Source organism: Ziziphus jujuba, chromosome 10, assembly GCF_031755915.1.
Source record: "Ziziphus jujuba cultivar Dongzao chromosome 10, ASM3175591v1".
Classification (NCBI taxonomy): Eukaryota; Viridiplantae; Streptophyta; class Magnoliopsida; order Rosales; family Rhamnaceae; genus Ziziphus; species Ziziphus jujuba.
In genome coordinates this window covers 21,887,239-21,905,281 of record NC_083388.1, presented here as the reverse complement: position 1 = coordinate 21,905,281, position 18,043 = coordinate 21,887,239, and the positions used below count along the sequence as shown (strand labels likewise).

The following is an 18,043-nucleotide window of genomic DNA, read 5'->3' as shown; positions in this document are numbered from 1 at the left end:
AATAATCCAGCATTATCTTTACATTTAAAATGTTAATATAAGAAAAACAATGCATCTATAAACATAATGAAAGTAATAACAACAAAGAAGTAAAAATGATATTATGCTGTTCATGAATCATCAACCTAAACTCATATGCTTAGTTGTTTGTTGTAAGCCTCATAAACATACTTCCTCCTAAAGAACAATATATCATCTTGTATGAAACTCAATGGTAATTTAGCATATAAAAACTCCATGGACTTGAGCACAAAAATGAACAATAATATAATTATAACCATATTCAATAGTTAAAATTTATGCAATAAACATGTAAGTGTTAAGGGGCTTTACCCATTGGTTTGCTGAGGGCAACTTTTTGCCAATGCACAGGTAAACTCATCAACGGACTCTACAAAATCCGTCCACTCTTTGTAGAAGTATGCAACCCGCAATAAATAAAGCAAATAACATAGACATGTGGCATTGCTTCCTAAGGATAATCTATGGTTGTAACACATATTAAACATTATGGTTTCACATTCAAACCTCCCATTAAAATTCAACAAAAACGCAGCTTTTTATAACAGATAATTTCACATTCTAACCATGCAAGATAAACATTGTTGTCACACCGACAAAGGTTCTAACAAAAAGTTTTACAATGTTAACAACCTAGAATAGTATAAACTACATATTCATCTTCAGTATTAACTTTTAAGATAGTAGCACGATATTTCTTTTTATATCTATATGTTTGGCAAAATTTTCAGAATGCTTTCAACAAAATTTTGAGACAAAAGAAAATTGTTGATGGTAAAATAATATAGTTATTGCAGTACAAAGTTGTACTTAATTCTCTCATGAAAACATTGATGAAAAAAAAAAAACATAAAATATGACCAAAAAAAAAAAAAACTAAATATAGGCTTTGCAGCATATTGTTTGAATTTATTTAGCATAATAAATAAGGCATTAATTATAATTAACAATGACTTCTTCCTCTTACTTGACCAATCTATCAATTTGAATGTTGATCATTTTCCATTTTAATCAGCAGATATATACCACCTCTAGTGTCATTTGGGATTCCTTTTAGGCTCATAGTTACAGTCACCAAATTAAATAAGAAAATAGAAATTATTTCTTATCAATGCAAAGCGAGGCCAAACAATAAATCTTTTTTTTTAAATACATCTCATGTCAACTAAATCCAACAGAAATGCAATTTTTGGATATACTAAAAGCAGAAGGCTTGTCATCAAGTGAATTATGACATAAAATACTCCCTGAATTTTTGCAATTATATTTTTTTTTAAAAAATTAGAGGTTCTACTTTAAAAATTAAATTAGAGTGTTTCCAAGTGATAAGATTGGAATTTTACAAATTGAAATTGAAAATTTGATAAATATTCAATTGTTTTTTCTGTTTTCATGAGCTAGGGAATATTTGCACTCCGATTTCTCTCGTGTACTATAAGCCATGTATGCTAAATTTGAAGATGAAATTCACTTCTATTGTTAACGACAAAAGCACAATCTGGCCAAAATTAACAAAGACCAATAGGAGATAAAAAAAAAATCAAAACATAAATAACAAGCAATTTGGATTTAAAATAATGGTTAATTAATCTTATTTTTCATACATCCCCTGATCGATTACAATCACAAATTGCATTAAACATCACTTAAATGGGTTCTCTGCCTGCCGTAAATAATCATTCCATTGAACTTTACTCAAAAAATGATTGCAGAACTTTTGTCTTTGATAAGAACCAAAGTAAAAAATGTAAGCTTCATATTCATCCCCAATTAACACTTAAAAAATCTTAAAAATGAAAAGAATAGAAGAAGATATTAAAAAAAATAGAAAAGAAAAATACTAACCTGCTGTAGAAAGAGTGCATAATGCAGACAAATTGGCCCCAATTAACCCTTTTCAATACACATACTCAGTCGAAAGAAAATAAAATAAAACCTTTTAGCACTTAGACAATATTATTCTCAAAATCAAATAAACTATCAAAAAGGCAAAATAATGAATTTGCAATAAAAAAAATTAAAATCTATTAAAAAAATGAAATGAAAGAGTTAGAAATTACAAAATTCAATAGGCAAAAAAGAAAGACAAGCAAATCATAATTTACCATTTCAATCTCCATTTTTTTTTTTCTTGAGGCTTTGTCTCCCTCTATCAGTAATATTTTTGCATCTGATTAAAGCCCAGCAGATCAACAACTATGGTGAAAGAAAATGAAAGAAAGAAACATGGTGAATGGCGACCGACCACCTTTTAATCGCTGTCCTGTGTTTACTCCTTGGTAGCTTTCTATGGTTTTTGATTTTTTGAAGTTGCTTTTCCTTTTCCTCCATTGTCTTTATGGTCTTTTACGGATGAAAGGGGCTGGTGGCTGAAGAAGAATGGGAAGGTTTCAGAAAAACCTTTTTGCAAATGTAAAAAGAATAAACAAAAAGCCTTTTAATTTTATTGTTTATCAATTTGGTCAGTAAGGGCATTTTGGCACGAAAATGTAAAATGATGGCTATTATTCAATAAAATTAAAGTTTTTGTTATTTATCAATTTTAAACTTCTAGAGTGGTTATTTTTCAAAAACACCCAGAGACATATTCCCTTTTCGTTTACAATATTTGCCATAGGGTTTTTTCGAAAAGTAGCCATCCCGTAAATGGTTTTTTTAAGAATAGCAAATTTTTTTTTTTAAAAAAAAACTAACCACCTTTTAGGACATCTGGACTAAAATACCCTTTATTACTATTTTTTTAAAAAAATCTTTTTTCCCTACTAAAACACTTCTTTTCTCTGCTTTGCCTTTCCCTTTCCTTTTTGAAACACAGCAAGGCCTTCGAACACACTAGGGTTTACTTTTCCCTTTTGAAACATATCATTCAAACACAGCTAGGGCTTTCCTTTCCCTTTTGAAATAGACCATTTGACCCTACTCACAATTCCTTTCCTCCTATCCATTATTAAGGTTGAAGAAGCAACCTATGCTTTCACAAGTCCAAACTACGAAGCTGAGGACCTAAAAATCTTCCTCCTTTTCCATTGTTGATGTTGCACAGTCCAACTTCTTCAAAGGTTAGTTTCGCTCCTTTTTTTCTTTTAGCATTTCCCTTTCGAAACACACCATTCGACTCTACTCACAGTTCTTTTCTTCCGATTTGTTATTGAGGTTGAAAAAGCAACCTCTGCTTTCATAAGTCCAAACTAGGAAGCTCAGGACCCAAAAATCTTCATCCTTTCCTGTTGTTTATGCTGTACAGTCCAACTTCTTCAAAGGTTAGTTTCGCTCTCTTATTATTATTATTATTATTATTTTACCTTCACTTTAACATCTCCACCTATTCCCTGTAAAAACTTTCAATTTGATTCCGCTTCTCAACTGGATTTTTGTTTTCCTTATTATTCCCTTTTCATTTTTATACATTATGTACCAAAAAAGTGGTTTTTTTTTTTTGGTTGATTTTTTTTTTGGGGGTTTTATAGGTTTGATAAGGAAAAAAGTTTTCTAGATATAATAGATAAATAGACGTTGATGTCTATGTCTGATAAGGAGATCTCCAGCATCGGCATTAGTGGTGGTGGTGGTGAAGGTGGTGGCGGGTGTGGAGGTGATGATGGTGATGAAGACGACGATGAGAGTGGTTGTGTTTGTGTCTGATATGGTTCTGAGGGCATTTTGTTTTGGATAACATGCCTAAATATTTGATGTTGACTGTTTCATTTTATTGTGTAAGTTGGTGCCAATTACTCTCTCTAGTCTAGCCCACATGGTGATGATTTGAGGAAGGGAATTCATCAGTGCTACGTATATATATCTAGGAAGTAGTGTGAAATTGAAATGGTTAGGGTGTTCTATAGGCATTTGGCATGTTCTTCTCCAAGTACCTGAATAAGTTTTTAGATGTGCAACTCATCATTTATAGTTGAAGCATATAGGTGAAGAAATCATTCTTTTGCTCTCTACAGGCCCTTAGCAGATACCATAACTTGATTTTAAAAGCTTGATATGCATAATATTATTCTTGGTCCATTGATTTCTTTATTTCTAGTTCCAGGAAACCTTTTCTTGATTTTTGTGGGAGACAAAGCAAACACCTGTAGCTATTAATGAGATATTTTCTTGAGAATGAGAAGATTTTAATTGCTAAAATCACCATAAGAGTATCTTATAGAAAATTATTTCTGCTTGCTTAAGCATGTAAACTTTCTGGTTTAACAATGCAAGGAAGATCTAGTTGTTTACTGATTTTTTGAATAGTCTCTTGTTGTGTATTTGCAATTATAATATGCATGTCTTTTATAAACTTAAAAGGCTATGCAAACAGGATGTCATTTAGAAATTAACCTCTTTATGTTTCTGTGGCTTAAATTCAGATGTCGTTTAAAAATACATGTATAGAAAAAAGAGGTTACATAAGTTGCAAATATGGTTTTTGTTCTTAGAAAACTATTTGTATATGGGATTGTCGATCCTGTAATTCTAATTGGTTTTTCTGAATTAGTAACCTGTTCTAATTCAATACGTGAATTGTAGGTGTATTATATCATTGAAATTGCTTGTCATTGTTGTGGTCAATACCTCTGGGGTCTAGCCTACACATTTCCTTCTCTACTTTTTTGGGATTCATTGAGCATACGTTGAAAAACATATAACTTGTTGGATTTCCTTTTCACATATGCATTTTTTCAACTGGAAATATGTATGAATTGTGTATTACATTTATTTTTCTACCCCTGTTGATCTTATATAGAGGTTGTTGTAATTTTTCTTCAGGTGCAGGAATTTCCCTTTCACCTTTAGTAGTTGTCGAAGGAAAGATTTGTTGGGATCCTCACTAATATTGATTTTCTATATTTGTCAGCATTGGAGGAGCAAATGATGGAATGAGCAAAAAATTGAAGCACAAAATTTGCCATCGTTAGAGTTACAAGTGTTTGCTGAGAAAATTACACACACATTTACCGAGATAGAGAAAGAGAGAGAGATATATATATATAAATAAATAGAGAAGCATTGGTGGCAGTTTGTCCCCCATTAATGTAAGTTGCTTCTCTGAACAAAACAGAAAAATGTTGTAAACTAATTTCGCATTAATGTAACGAACTAATCTGAGAACCTTTATTTGTGCTGTATTGAATGATTTTTCAGAATTGTTGATAATTTCCATGATGGATTATTTTAGAGATGATAAGTCATCTCTTTATAAATTGCTCAATTTTGAACATTTATCATTATGAGCTATGCTTATAATATTGTGTTATTTGGTGTGATGGAAATGTTTGTGTTGCATGGTTAGAATGTGAAATGTGAAATTAAAACTATTATGAAGTTGTGTTTTTGTTTGAATTTAATGCGAGGTTTGAATGTGAAACCATAATATATGTGTTAGAACTATAGGTTATCCTTAGGAAGCAATGTCACATGCCCATGGTTGGTTTGTTTCCTAATGTATAATGTACACTAATATATAGAAGATATTGTAGCTTTTAAATCCACATATGCATTGGTTCGCAAAGATTCTTTAGCCGTTTTCATTATATTTTTGCATAAATCCCATTAGGTGTATGTCATTTAGGTTCTGGAAAATTTTCTGCTTGGCGAAAAAATTTTCTTCCAGGAGGAAATTTTTTCCTCTAGGCAGAAAATTTTTTTCTCTAGGAAGAAAATTTTTCCTCTAAGCAGAAAACTTTTTCCTCCAGGCGGAAAACGTTTTCCTCCAGGCGGAAAATTTTTCCTCCAAGTGGAAATTTTTTTCCTCCAGGCTTTCCTCGTGTCGGAAAAAACATTTCCTCCATATGTTATGCTTTGTTGTATTTGATTTACAGATAAATGGATTCAGATTACCAACGAAGGTTTTGGGACTCGAAGATATAGAGGGCAAATGTTAATTGTAGATCGAACTTCTGAAAAGTCGTGTCGGATATTAAGTTCAAGCTGACTCCAGCCCAAATAAAGAAGTTCGAGGATAGCTATTTTGGCCACTTTTTGAAGGCAACGAGATACAATTTAGTGGCCAAATCATCAACAGCATGCTGTATAGGCAGTGTGTTTGCGACGACAAGGATTCTATGGTATTCAATTTTGGAGGACATGGTGCTAGATTTACGCGGAGAGACTTCACCATAGTTACAGATCTACGGTTTGGTTACGAACCCAATAGGTGAGTTAACATCTCTACTTGTATTAGTGACATGTATTTTGGCGAAAAGCGAAAGGTCACTAACTCGAAGATAATTGAAGCTTTCATGACCGCACAGTGTCAAGACGATGATGAAGCCGACAATGATAGATTGAAGTTGGCTTTATTATATTTCCTCGAAACGGTTCTTCTAGGCAAAGAAAGCATGGCCACCGCACCCCATAATCACTTGAAGATGGTGGACGATTTAGAGTACTTCAATAACTATCCATGGGGTACTTTATCATATACCACCACCATTAGATCGTTGAAGAGTGGTTTTGAGCATAGAGAGTCCATGGCTTTAAACAAGTTAAAGAGTTATAGTGTTTATGGGTTTCCTTTGGCTTTCATGGTAAGTTTATTACACTATTATTTAAAGTTTGTTACACTTGTATTTACGGTGTGTATTTCTTTACTTATTCATTATTAATTAATTGTTTGACAGATTTGGGGTTTTGAGACAATTCCTTCGTTAGGTCAAGCATTTGGAAAGAAGTTGCCGGACATGGCATTCCCTCGAATTCTTAATTGGCATATTTCACAAGTGCCAAGATTTGAGAAGGCCACTGAACTCTTCGATCATCGTGATGTAAGTATATGAGTTCTTCCACTTATATGTACAAATATATATATATATATATATATATATAAATATACATTCCAACATAGTAATATTATTTATAGACTTTTGCAGTATTTGTAGTAATATTAGTATTACTTAATAATCACTTGATGATAATCCCTTTTGTCTTTTACAGTATCCCGTTCATGGCTTAATGAATGTAACGGAATTTGAGTGTGCATATATTGGCAAAATTGCATGGGATGTACATTATGACACTACTCCATACAGTGTTGCACCTGCTGTCCGAGACAAGCCACCACAGGAAAGTCATGGTGAAAAAGATGAAGGTGTTCCACTTACAAGTAGTGGAAGAAGTAAGAAACAAAAACAGGCGTCTGTGGAAAGTAAGGGTAATGGAGGGAGGCGGCGAATGGGAGATAAGCCGACAGACCAGCCTTCATCATCGACTATAGGAGTTGCTGCTCATGTTCATGTGAAACCATCGACTCCATCCCAACCTCCAACGACTCCATCCCATGATGAGGTTTGAATAAATTGTATGAATGTTTATCTTTTTTATTATTGCAAGTACTAATCATTATTGTTTCTTTTAGGTACCTTTGAGAGAGAGATTAACTATCCTTGAAGGTGAAGTGGCTAATGTACGGCAAGACGTTAAGGATTTAAGAATCATCATGCTTAGAGATTTTGCAAGTTTGGAGACCAAGGTTGATAAGTTAATGAAGCACCAAGGAGTGGGAGTTGGTGTTGACGGGTTGGGAGATGGGATGGAAGCGGACGTTGAAGGGGATGAAAATAAAGAAGAGTTTGGTCCCAATGCGACCCCTGTTGATAGGCAATCACGTCCATTCGTTGTAGACGATGCAGGACCAAGTGTTACGATTATCGAGAAAGTGTCTCCATCAAAGTTTCCAGCCGGAAGACGTGCAAGAAAGGTAGCAGCTGCTAAGCAAAGTATAGATATTGGGAGGCGGGATAGGAAGGCAGCAGCAGCTATTACAACTCCTTATAGTGTTGGAGGCTTACGGAAAAAACTACAGCGCACTTTACCTGGTGCATCTTCTACTTTGAAGTTCGACCCATACAAACCAGTACCCACGCGACTTATAAAAAATTTTGACTAATTTATGAAGTCTGGTTGGGCAGCAAAGGTTGATATGGACATTTTATCTGCGGGTAAAGACTTTTTACAATTGCTTATAACCAGTGAGAAGTGGCTGAATCATGATGTAAGTATTTTTCGATCAAGATTTTTATTTTATAATTTGATAAATTCCATAGATAATCGTTCAACTGCATGGATGTAATTTAAAATTAACTCGTCTTTCAATGCAACATATGGAAGTCCTGCCTTACTTATTTCGTGTACGTGCCAATCGATTCCCTGATGTTTTTTATCCTAGTTTTGAGGTGATAGATGGAGGATTTTGGGTAAGTAAAGAAGTATTAAAGGCCAGGTGTCTATATGTGGCTATTGTGATATTGGGTAACTAATAATTTATTTTGTTGTAGATATACATTGAGCAGTGTTATGGAAAGTTCCTTGCCAATCCATCTAAGTTCCAATTCTCATATGCAATGCAAGAATATGTATTGGGGATTTGAATGAAGGAGTTGAAGCCATGGAAATGCGTAAATCATGTACAATATACATGTCCAAATTGTGTAATGTTAACTATTCATTTATTCATGTGCCTTCCTTTATTTGTTGTGCTAACTGAAATCCTGTAATGTATTGACAATAGTTGATTCCACTAAACAAGCGTAACATACATTGGCTTGTAGGGCACGTGGACTTGAAAGAGCATCGTATGACTGTATATGACTCAGATAAGGCTGGCAATCAAAACAGGGGAGAAATTTATTTCCAGAAATTATGCATTATGTTACCTTATTTACTGCGGTCTGCATCCTTTTATGAGCAGCGGACAGATCTTGTAGACTCCGTTGATGAGTTTACATGTGAATTGGCACAAAATTCCCCTCAGCAAAGTAACGGGTAAAGCCCCTTAATACGTACATATTTGTTGAATAAATATTAACTATTGAATATGGTTCTAATAATACTAATATATGTTATAATAATTGTTTTTTTGTAGTGGTGACTGTGGCATGTTTACACTCAAGACCATCGAGTTTTTACATGCTAGATTGCCAATGACATTCACACAAGATGACATGGAGTTCTTTAGGAGGAAGTATGCATATGAGCTAGGTGGTGATGCATTTTTCTTTCCTTTTGTCATGTTTATAGATGCATATTCTTTATTATATTAGACTTTTAATTGTAAAGATAATGGTGGCTTATAATGTTCATTTAACAAAGATAATGATGTGTTATTGATGTAAGGATAACTAATTGACCTTATAGAAAATGTGTCATGTTTATTTATTAGAATTCCATTATGCACAAACGTCTTACAAGCTCAATTGCAAATTCTAAAAAATTTTCCGCTTGTTGGAAAATATTTCCTCTAAGCGGAAAACTTTTCCTCCTGGAGGAAAAATTTTCCTTCAGTCGGAAATCCCATATGGAGATCAATTGAAGCCTTTGGATAATTTTTTGCCAGGCGGAAAATTTTTTCTCCAAGCGGAAATCGTTTTCCTCCTGTTGGAAAAAGTTTCCTCCAAGCGGAAATCGTTGAATAATTTTTACTTCTATCAGAAACTAATTTCCTTCACTTGGAAAATCAATTTCTAATAGATTATTTAAGTTAATAGTGGGGTAAAAAAATTGAGACTAGAGACAAATATTATATAAGATGAAGATGGATTTAACAAAAATTGTATTGACATCTAAAATCAATAACCATTTTAAAGAAAAGAAAAAATAATATATATTTGTTTTTCTTTTCAAAATCATTTGAACATTTCATAAAATGAGATGTAAACTAAAGATTTAAAATTAACTCCAAAAATGCTATTTTCATTTGGGATTAAATTTAAAAAAAAAAAGATTGCTAATAAATCTTCCATCGTGGAGTAGAAAATATAATATCCAAGATATGAAATAATTATCAAAACATATTAAACCATAACACTAGATTTAAACTTTCTAATTCGAAGCATAAGACAATGGATTCGTACATCTCTGCCTATAATGTCCAACACCACCGCATCGGCTACATCTACGTCCAATAACATCTTCACCTTCGGATGGTATGCGTTGCATCCTCGGCCTACCGGCTTGCCTACGTGTCCATCTTGGTGGAAGAATAATACGACTTGCTACGTCATCCGGGGCATGCCACTGTTTTTATCTAACACAAGGTAAATGGACTAAGCATAAGCTGCATGATATGTATCCGCAGTGTAGTAATGAGAACACATGCCATAAGAAGCAATTTTGCGGTCTCTGCAAGCGGCAATACAATGATCACAAGGATATTGATCAAGATCGAAGACTTTGCATGAGCATGTTTTTGATTGGAGATTAACTGTACTCCTCAAACTCCCACCTTCCACAAGAAATTCATGCATATTAATGGCTTTCACACGTAGTCCGATGGACTCCAAATTTCGTAGTTTGAGTTGCTCTTCCATATGGTCAGTCACAGGCTTCGTCAATTTTGCACCTGCAGTACGTCGCTCATAAAACCACCTTTGCAGTAAATCCTGTATGTGCTCAATTAATGCTACTATTGGCATCTCTCTAGCATCTAACAAAATACCATTCAAGCTTTCTGCAATATTGGTGGTCATGATAGTGTACCTTCTACATGGAGAAAGAGAACGTGCCCACCTTGTAGGGTCACATGATAGTGTACCTTCAACCAAATATGCACTAGCCACGAGCATGAAACATTGTATTGTTGTTTCATTTTTTGCATGTCCATTTGCTTTAATATTTCTGCTTATATGGTACGTGCACAACGCATGATATGCATTGGGAAAAACTTTGCATAATGCCCTTTCAATAGCGGGGTGTTATCACTCACAAACACCAAATCCGGAAAATCTCTGATGGCATCCTTATGGTTTTAGAAAAACCATGTATATGCTTGCTCGTTCTCTCCATCTCCAATGCCAAAAGCCAAAGGATATATTTGCTTATTGCCATCCATGCCCGATGCAATATACATGTACCATTTGTATTTCCCTTTCAATTTAGTTGTATCAACAGCCAACACGGATCTTATGTGGGATTTAAATCCCCTAATGTTTGCTCCAATCGCCATAAAGAAATATACAAAATTGTTATTATCGTCTGTTTTGATACTGTAAAAGTCTCAGGGTTCTTCGACACTAACTCATAATAGTAGGCAGGCAACTTAGCAAAATTCTCCTCTGAAGGTCCCCTAACATTGTTAAATGCATACTCTTTACCTCTCCATGCTTTGTTGTAGCTTATATTCACCTCATATTTTTGCAAAAAATCATGTTGAATTTCTTTGGGTTTGTAAACACGTGAAATACTTTCATATTTAGATTTAATACATTGCCTGATAACCCGGCTACTGGCCTACTTATGTTCTCGATGCACGATATCTAATGAGCAACTGTGTACATTATCAAAAATTCTCACAACAAATATTTCTCCATTTTTAAATGTGGTTGCACGTAGTCGCCATTTACAAGTATTTTCCAAGCATACAACCTTATACCGTTGTGTAGTTGACCGTGTCACCTTGAACTCCTTATTTTCACGCATGCAATAGATACTTAGTTTATTCTATATGTCACGTTTGTTGCAAAATAATTGTCCAACTACTATGCTCTCATAGCCAGTGAACTTTGACGAAAATATGGCCATAGAACCACTTCTGTTGCTCGATGATATGTGGTCAATTGTAGCATGATGAACCCTAACATCATCAACTCCTTCATTGTTTATTTCATGATGCATATCATTATCATTGTCCGGCAACTCATGATCAAAATCTACATCATTATGATCAACATCATTCCCTGCTGCATTGTAATTCTCATCATGATCAATATTATGCAACTACTCATACTTCTCATCGTTAGGAAATCGTTCAGCATAATTACCTCCAATATCAACTCCTTCGTGGATGTTAAATGATGTCTATGCCCCACGAACATCAACTTGATCTCTAAACTGAGTTTTTTGAACCATAATTTCCTTAGATGTAGCCTGAATAGGTTCAGTATCAGAAACTTGTGGTAGACGAATGCCAATTGGAGGACAAGAAAAAGAATGAAGATTACTCCCACTATCCGAAGCAAAGGTTGTTTGATGAACATTTCTAGATACATGTTCAACTTTAGAAATCACCTCAACATACATTGGAGGCCGCATCATTGTCATCCCTCCATTCCTCACTTCTTGAAGAAAGCATTTCACATCCCTATTACAGCGTATTTCTGTAGGATCCAACTTTTCTGCACATCGTCCATATATCCATTTTAGCTTTAGTAAATAATCATTTCGATCTATCTCAATAGAATTGAAAATCTCATCCTTTAACTCTGATTTTATGCATCTCTTGCCGACAGAAACCATTATATTTTTACCATTTCGATATTCCCAATTACCACCATCATTTTGTACCAATGTTCCATTGTATAAAACCGTAATTACAATATCATCATCTTCCATTTTACTACAAAATTAAATGAATAGCATTAAACTAAATCAATAAATTTATAAAAATTTGAATAATACTAAACAAATATATTAACTGTATTAAAAAAGTTGATTCTGTTTTTTTTTTTTTTTTGGCCAAATATAGGTTTTTCCTACTGGCGGAAAACTGGCAGAAAATTGGCAAAAAATTAGCGGAAAACTTGAGAAAACTCACAAACTGGAGGAAAATGGTGGAAGTTCATCTTTTTCGCCAAATTTCCTCCGTTTTTACTGTTTTTCTCAATTTTTCAGTTTTACACAAAATTTCCCCTATTTTCAAACCATATGCCACCTAAATATCTTTAAACTCACATATAACAGCTCATAAATTAATTTCTTGCATACCCATATTAAATAAAAAGCTTAAAAATTCCAAAACTAACAAAAAATAGAAGAAAAAAGAGAAAAAAAAGAGAAAAAACACATATTTCTGTAGTTTCATCTAATAAGAAAAAAGATAAAGTTTTTACCTGAGTTTAGTTTCAGATATGAGAAAATACAAGAAAATGAGAGTGAGAGGAGATGAGATGCGAAGAGTATCTGTGGACTGTTAGAGAAACCCTTGCACAAAAGATGAACGTCTATGTAGAGGAAAAAAGAAAGGATAAAAAAAATCTATTGCGTAATTTTCAATTTTATCAAGAGTATTTTTGTCATAAGATGGCTAGTTTTTTTTTAAAAAATTTTTTTTGCTATTCTTCAAAAAACCATTTACAAGATTACTACTTTTCGAAAAATATCCTTTGCCATAGCTGCAAGTCCTAGTGCTGTGGCCCAATAAATTTTACGGTCATATGGCAACCAAATGAGTCTCCACGTTTTCTGAATTTGGGCTTAATGGATCATCACATTACTTCACAAATTGGGGTCGCATGATGGTAAACGATGTTGTGAAAGGAAGCTACCCTTCACAAATATGAGTGTTACGTCGACCCAATATATGATTCAGTACTACACTGTGGCCATGGTAAACTGGGGAGTAGAAATGGAAGACCAAAAGATGTCAATATCATTAACATCCATTGACCTCTCAAATAAGGGATTTGATGGAGAAGTTCCAAGTAATATTTGCAATCTGCAGGCTTTAGTTTCCCTCAACTTATCCAGCAATCGATTCACAGGTGCCATCCCATCATCTATTCGAAACATGGGGGAGATTGAATCATTGGATCTATCAAACAACAAGTTGTTTGGTAGAATTCGTCAACGGTTGACAAAACTCTCGTTTCTCGGGTATTTAAACCTCTCCCAGAACCAGCTTACTAGACCAATACCACAAGGGGGACAGTTGGATACATTTTCAAGTTCATCTTTCGAGTGATATCCAGGATTATGTGGTTTTCAATTGCCAAAAAAATGTGAAGCAATGGAGATACCAGTTTCTTTTGAAAGCAAGTAAATAGAATCAGAAAATGGTTTTACCTGGAAAGTAGTAGCAATGGGATATGGATGTGGATTTGTGGTTGGATCTATCATTGGATATGTCCTCATCTTTCGATAGGGTCCAACTGGTCATTTGAGAAGTTTGGTGGGAAGATATATCTACAACGCTGGTGAATTTGGGTGAATACAGAACACTAAATTGTTCAACGTAGTTTTTATGTGTGAGAATTTAATCCTCAAAACTTCTGTAAAAGTGTGTTTGCTGGTTTGAAATTGTGACAGAACAAAGAAGAGTAGGAGCTGAGTAGAAACTGCAGTTTAATGGTTGCTGGTTTTTTTTTAGTAGAACGGCATCGTTTATGAATTTCTAATAGATTGCCACATCAGGAGAATGACTAAGCTCACTTAAGTAATGCTACGCCGTTTTGCATCTTTAATGAACCTGGTTAAACGGTGCGTTTTAAACGGAAACAAGACTACACCAGATTGAATAGGAATGGTCTTCTTCAAGCATAAAAAGAACAGAGGAGCTGGTTGTCTTCTCTTCTTCGTGGTTTCTAGAGAGAGAAAGTTCCAGATCAACTTTAGAGAGAGAAATTCCATAGTTCTTCGTATGAGTTTTCTACACCTTGTATCTCTATGTGAGATTGAGAGGTTTCTTTATGAAACATATGAGTGAGGGTGTAATTGGGACTTTGGGATTGGTTTTGGGTTTCTTGTGTGAGACCACCATTGTTGGTCTGTTTTGAGCTTGTAAACACATATTTTCTTATAGTGCAGAAGCTTCACGCCGAAGCACGAGGACATAGGTCAGTTTCGACCGAACCTCGATAAATTTTCTGTGTTGTTTTTAGTTTTAGATTCTTGGATTTAGTTCTTAGAATACATAACATTATGTCTATCTGCTGAGTTTGCAATATTAATAATTACATTAGAAAGATTAAGTAATTAAATTCAATGGCTAGTGGTTGCTATTACTCAGGTCTAAAGCAAGGAGTCACCACAAGAAGGCAGGGGAAAACAGAATCTCCGAAGTAGTGATTGATAACTTGGACACCGATCGATAGACACTTTGACAAGCTGCTGAATATACTATACAAGGTGCTTTTTCTTTATTTTGAAATTCCTTTTTTTGTCTTTTGTTATGTTTGTGGCAAGAATATTGAAGGATACATATTTTAGTGCATGGTTTAATTATTTTCTTATTTCTGTTTTCTATACTATATCTTGATTTTATGTTTTTATATAGTTATTTTTTTTTTATATTGATTCCGTAGTTAGGAATTCGGTCACATAATTTTTATATGATCAGGAACAACGAATTTGTTAGACTTCCTTGCAAATACTCTTAAATTCATAGGCCAATTTCTTAAACATGAGCTTCAAGCTCCATTTGATAAAACCCCAAATGAGCTGGCAACCAAAAGCTATTTAAGATCTATAGAGAAGGAATTGAGTACACCTTTGAGTATACATGGAACTATTTGGGAGAACATCCATTGACTATGGTGAACAACTCCTTAAATTCCCAATACCACAGGTTATATAACGGTAAAGTATGAAAGGTAGTAACGTAGTTAATACTGATGATAACATTGCTTCTGACCTGTTTGAGAACTCAATTTGTGGCATTATCTTCTATTTCATCATTAATATGTTGCAGTTTATTTTTCCTACAGATACTATATATAGTTTAAATTTGTTTTTGGTGTTTTACTCGTAGCTGAGAGGATAGCAATGATGCAGGACGACTGATATAACAATTTGAAAGACAAATTCGGGCAAGGATCACCTACCCTCTCATTATTTGCATTCTTTAAGTTTATGTCAATAACTTTCTATGATTATTTTTCAAGTGAAACCAAACATGAAGTTACAGGGAACATACTCGTGAAATAACCGAGAACCACAGGGCATAACTTGAATGAGCTCAGTGTAGGAGATCAGGTTATGATCTTATTTTATTTTGTTGACTTTGGAATTTAGAATTTGAAGCAGGTTCAGTTTATTTATTTTTTTATTTGAAACATTAAAAAAAAAAAAAGAATCTTTATTTTGTGGAAAAATGTGGCCAAGTAATTGTTTGAACAAGCAATCAAGAGCAACGAACGGTTCACTGGACTATTGAAACAAAGAGTGATGCGAGCAGGATACTCATTAACTTGAATAACGATGGCACTTTGAAACCATTGGCAATTGAAATAAACCTGCCACATCTTATTCCCCGTAAATGACTCTGGCTATCATAATTTTATCAGCCACTGGTATGGCTTTGCGAAAGAAAGCTTTGCCAACATTTGTCTATATTTTGTTACAAGTAATAGAAAGCTTTGGCAGGTTGAAATCTCCTGCAGCGATTGAATCATTTGTGATAGCAGTGAATAGACAGCTGTATGATTCAGCCAATTCATAAATTATTGCATCCTCACTTCTGTGACAAGCATGATTGTAAATGCAGATTCAAGGCAAAATTCTCTTTCACCGAGGTGGAACATTTGAGTCTGCAGTATTTTCTCGGTAAAATATTCGATGGAAGTGTCATAATAATTTACAAGAATTTGATTTTTCCTGACCAAGGGTCTGATAGAAAGGTTAATCTTATGTTGACTTTTAAAGATTAACCCATCACTAATAAGAATTTGGAACATCCAAATATTTGCTTTTATGATATCGGAATATTCGATTCAGGAAACTACTGCTGCACAAAATGTTATACTCAATTTCATTTATTTATTTATTTTGTTTACTTTGGTTTATATTTAATCTTATTTAGAAAAAATACAATTGACACGAGTTTAGGGTCTAACAAGATCTAAGAAATATTACTGCATGGTTAGTTATTAGCTAACAAAGATAATGCGTCATTAGTGGCAATGATATTTTTCATTCAGATGACATCTTAAGCTTATATACTTTTGATTTTTTCGGAGGACTAGGAGTGGCAGTTTGAGGCGGTACTTAGTATGAGGAGCTCAAGACAAATCCTAAAAAGACTTTCTATGTAAACTTTTAATGCCCCAGCTTCAGAGTGTCTTTGGCATTTTCCTTGTAGGAATTCTGTCAAGGCACTGCATTTGATGAGATCTAATATTGGGCAGAGAGAAACTCCAGAATCGACAGCAGATGAAAAAGTAGTGATGGCCTTGAGAAATTTGGAAAGAAGCTGAAGGAAACAGTAAGGATGAGAAATTGAACATCTAAGGTGTGGCACTAGCAGTGAAGGTGGAATTACTGGCAAGGGAAATATTCCAAATAGTACTGTCTTAGTCTAAAGTTTGCTGGTTAGACTGTTTGGTACAACTTTTTTTTGGTATGAACCAATAAATCTTTACGGGTCAACTTTCTAACGTATTGAAACTACATATGTATTAATCTTTTTGTTGCTTTTTTATTTTTATATATAGTAATACTGAGTATTCATGTGTTTATACATTATGATACGCAATCTATATTGAGAATCATATAAACAAAACAAAAAGTTCCTATTCATAAAAAAAAAAAAAAAAAAAAAACTATTATAAATAAGCACCATTTGTGACACCATTTACAAACAGTATAAGGTCCTTGACAAAATCCTGGCAGTTTATTATATATAGTCGAAGGACAGCTGCATGCAGGTAGCCTTTTATCCTTTTTCATTATATAGAACTAATATGTATGGTATATAAGGTAAATTTAAATATTGAAGTCCCTCTGCCTTATTACGTTCAACTTTTTTACAGACTTAATACTTGTTCCTACTTCATCTTTTCTCATTTTTCTGTAATTCTGTGTGCAAACAGTTGTTCAGTTTCTTCTTCAATGTTTTTGCTAATATACAAATTGAAACTAATAATTAAAATATGAGAATCATCTAAGTACCTACTACATAACTTGGAAGGTATAGTGAATGCTATTCTTGGGTTGGTGTCAGCTTGGAAGTCTAATCTTAAGTCATAAAATCATCCAAGCCATACACAATCAATCAGCGCTAGCTAGAGGATGAGGAAACAAAACAAATAACTAGGGCTTTTACTTTTTATTTTTTCTGAACAATGACTGCGTCTTTCTTTCAAAAAAAAAAAAAAAAAAAAAGGACTACATGCTTGATTGACTAATTTATCCCTCATTTGGAACACCCCAGTGAGACAAATTATAGAATGGGACTTTTTTAGTTGTATATAATATATGAATATGAATAGTATTAATTGTTTTTATTTATTTTGTTTTATATCTTATACTAATTTTTATTAAAATATCTTTATTAATTTCTGTCCAATATCGAAATTTTTTTTTAAAAAAATATTTATTTGAACTA

At 33.7% G+C, this 18,043-nt stretch overlaps 1 protein-coding gene and 1 long non-coding RNA gene across 3 annotated transcripts; both read left to right on the top strand.

Annotated features, from left to right (window-relative positions):
• Nucleotides 1-6,348: 6,348 nt before the first annotated feature.
• On the top strand, nt 6,349-13,684 carry LOC132799693 (uncharacterized). The gene is made up of 4 exons (XM_060812145.1): nt 6,349-6,539; nt 6,633-6,776; nt 6,946-7,245; nt 13,313-13,684. The coding sequence occupies exons 1-4, from the start codon at nt 6,351-6,353 to the stop codon at nt 13,682-13,684; spliced, it is 1,005 nt and encodes a 334-aa protein (XP_060668128.1). The 5' UTR covers nt 6,349-6,350.
• A 597-nt stretch (nt 13,685-14,281) lies between these two features.
• LOC125421124 (uncharacterized) lies at nt 14,282-17,145 on the top strand. Of its 2 annotated transcripts, XR_009634522.1 has the most exons (4): nt 14,282-14,555; nt 14,729-14,847; nt 15,470-16,263; nt 16,683-17,145. It is a non-coding gene; the product is annotated as an uncharacterized LOC125421124 (long non-coding RNA). The 2 variants fall into 2 exon arrangements; XR_009634521.1 differs by having other exon boundaries at nt 15,470-17,145.
• Nucleotides 17,146-18,043: the final 898 nt, after the last annotated feature.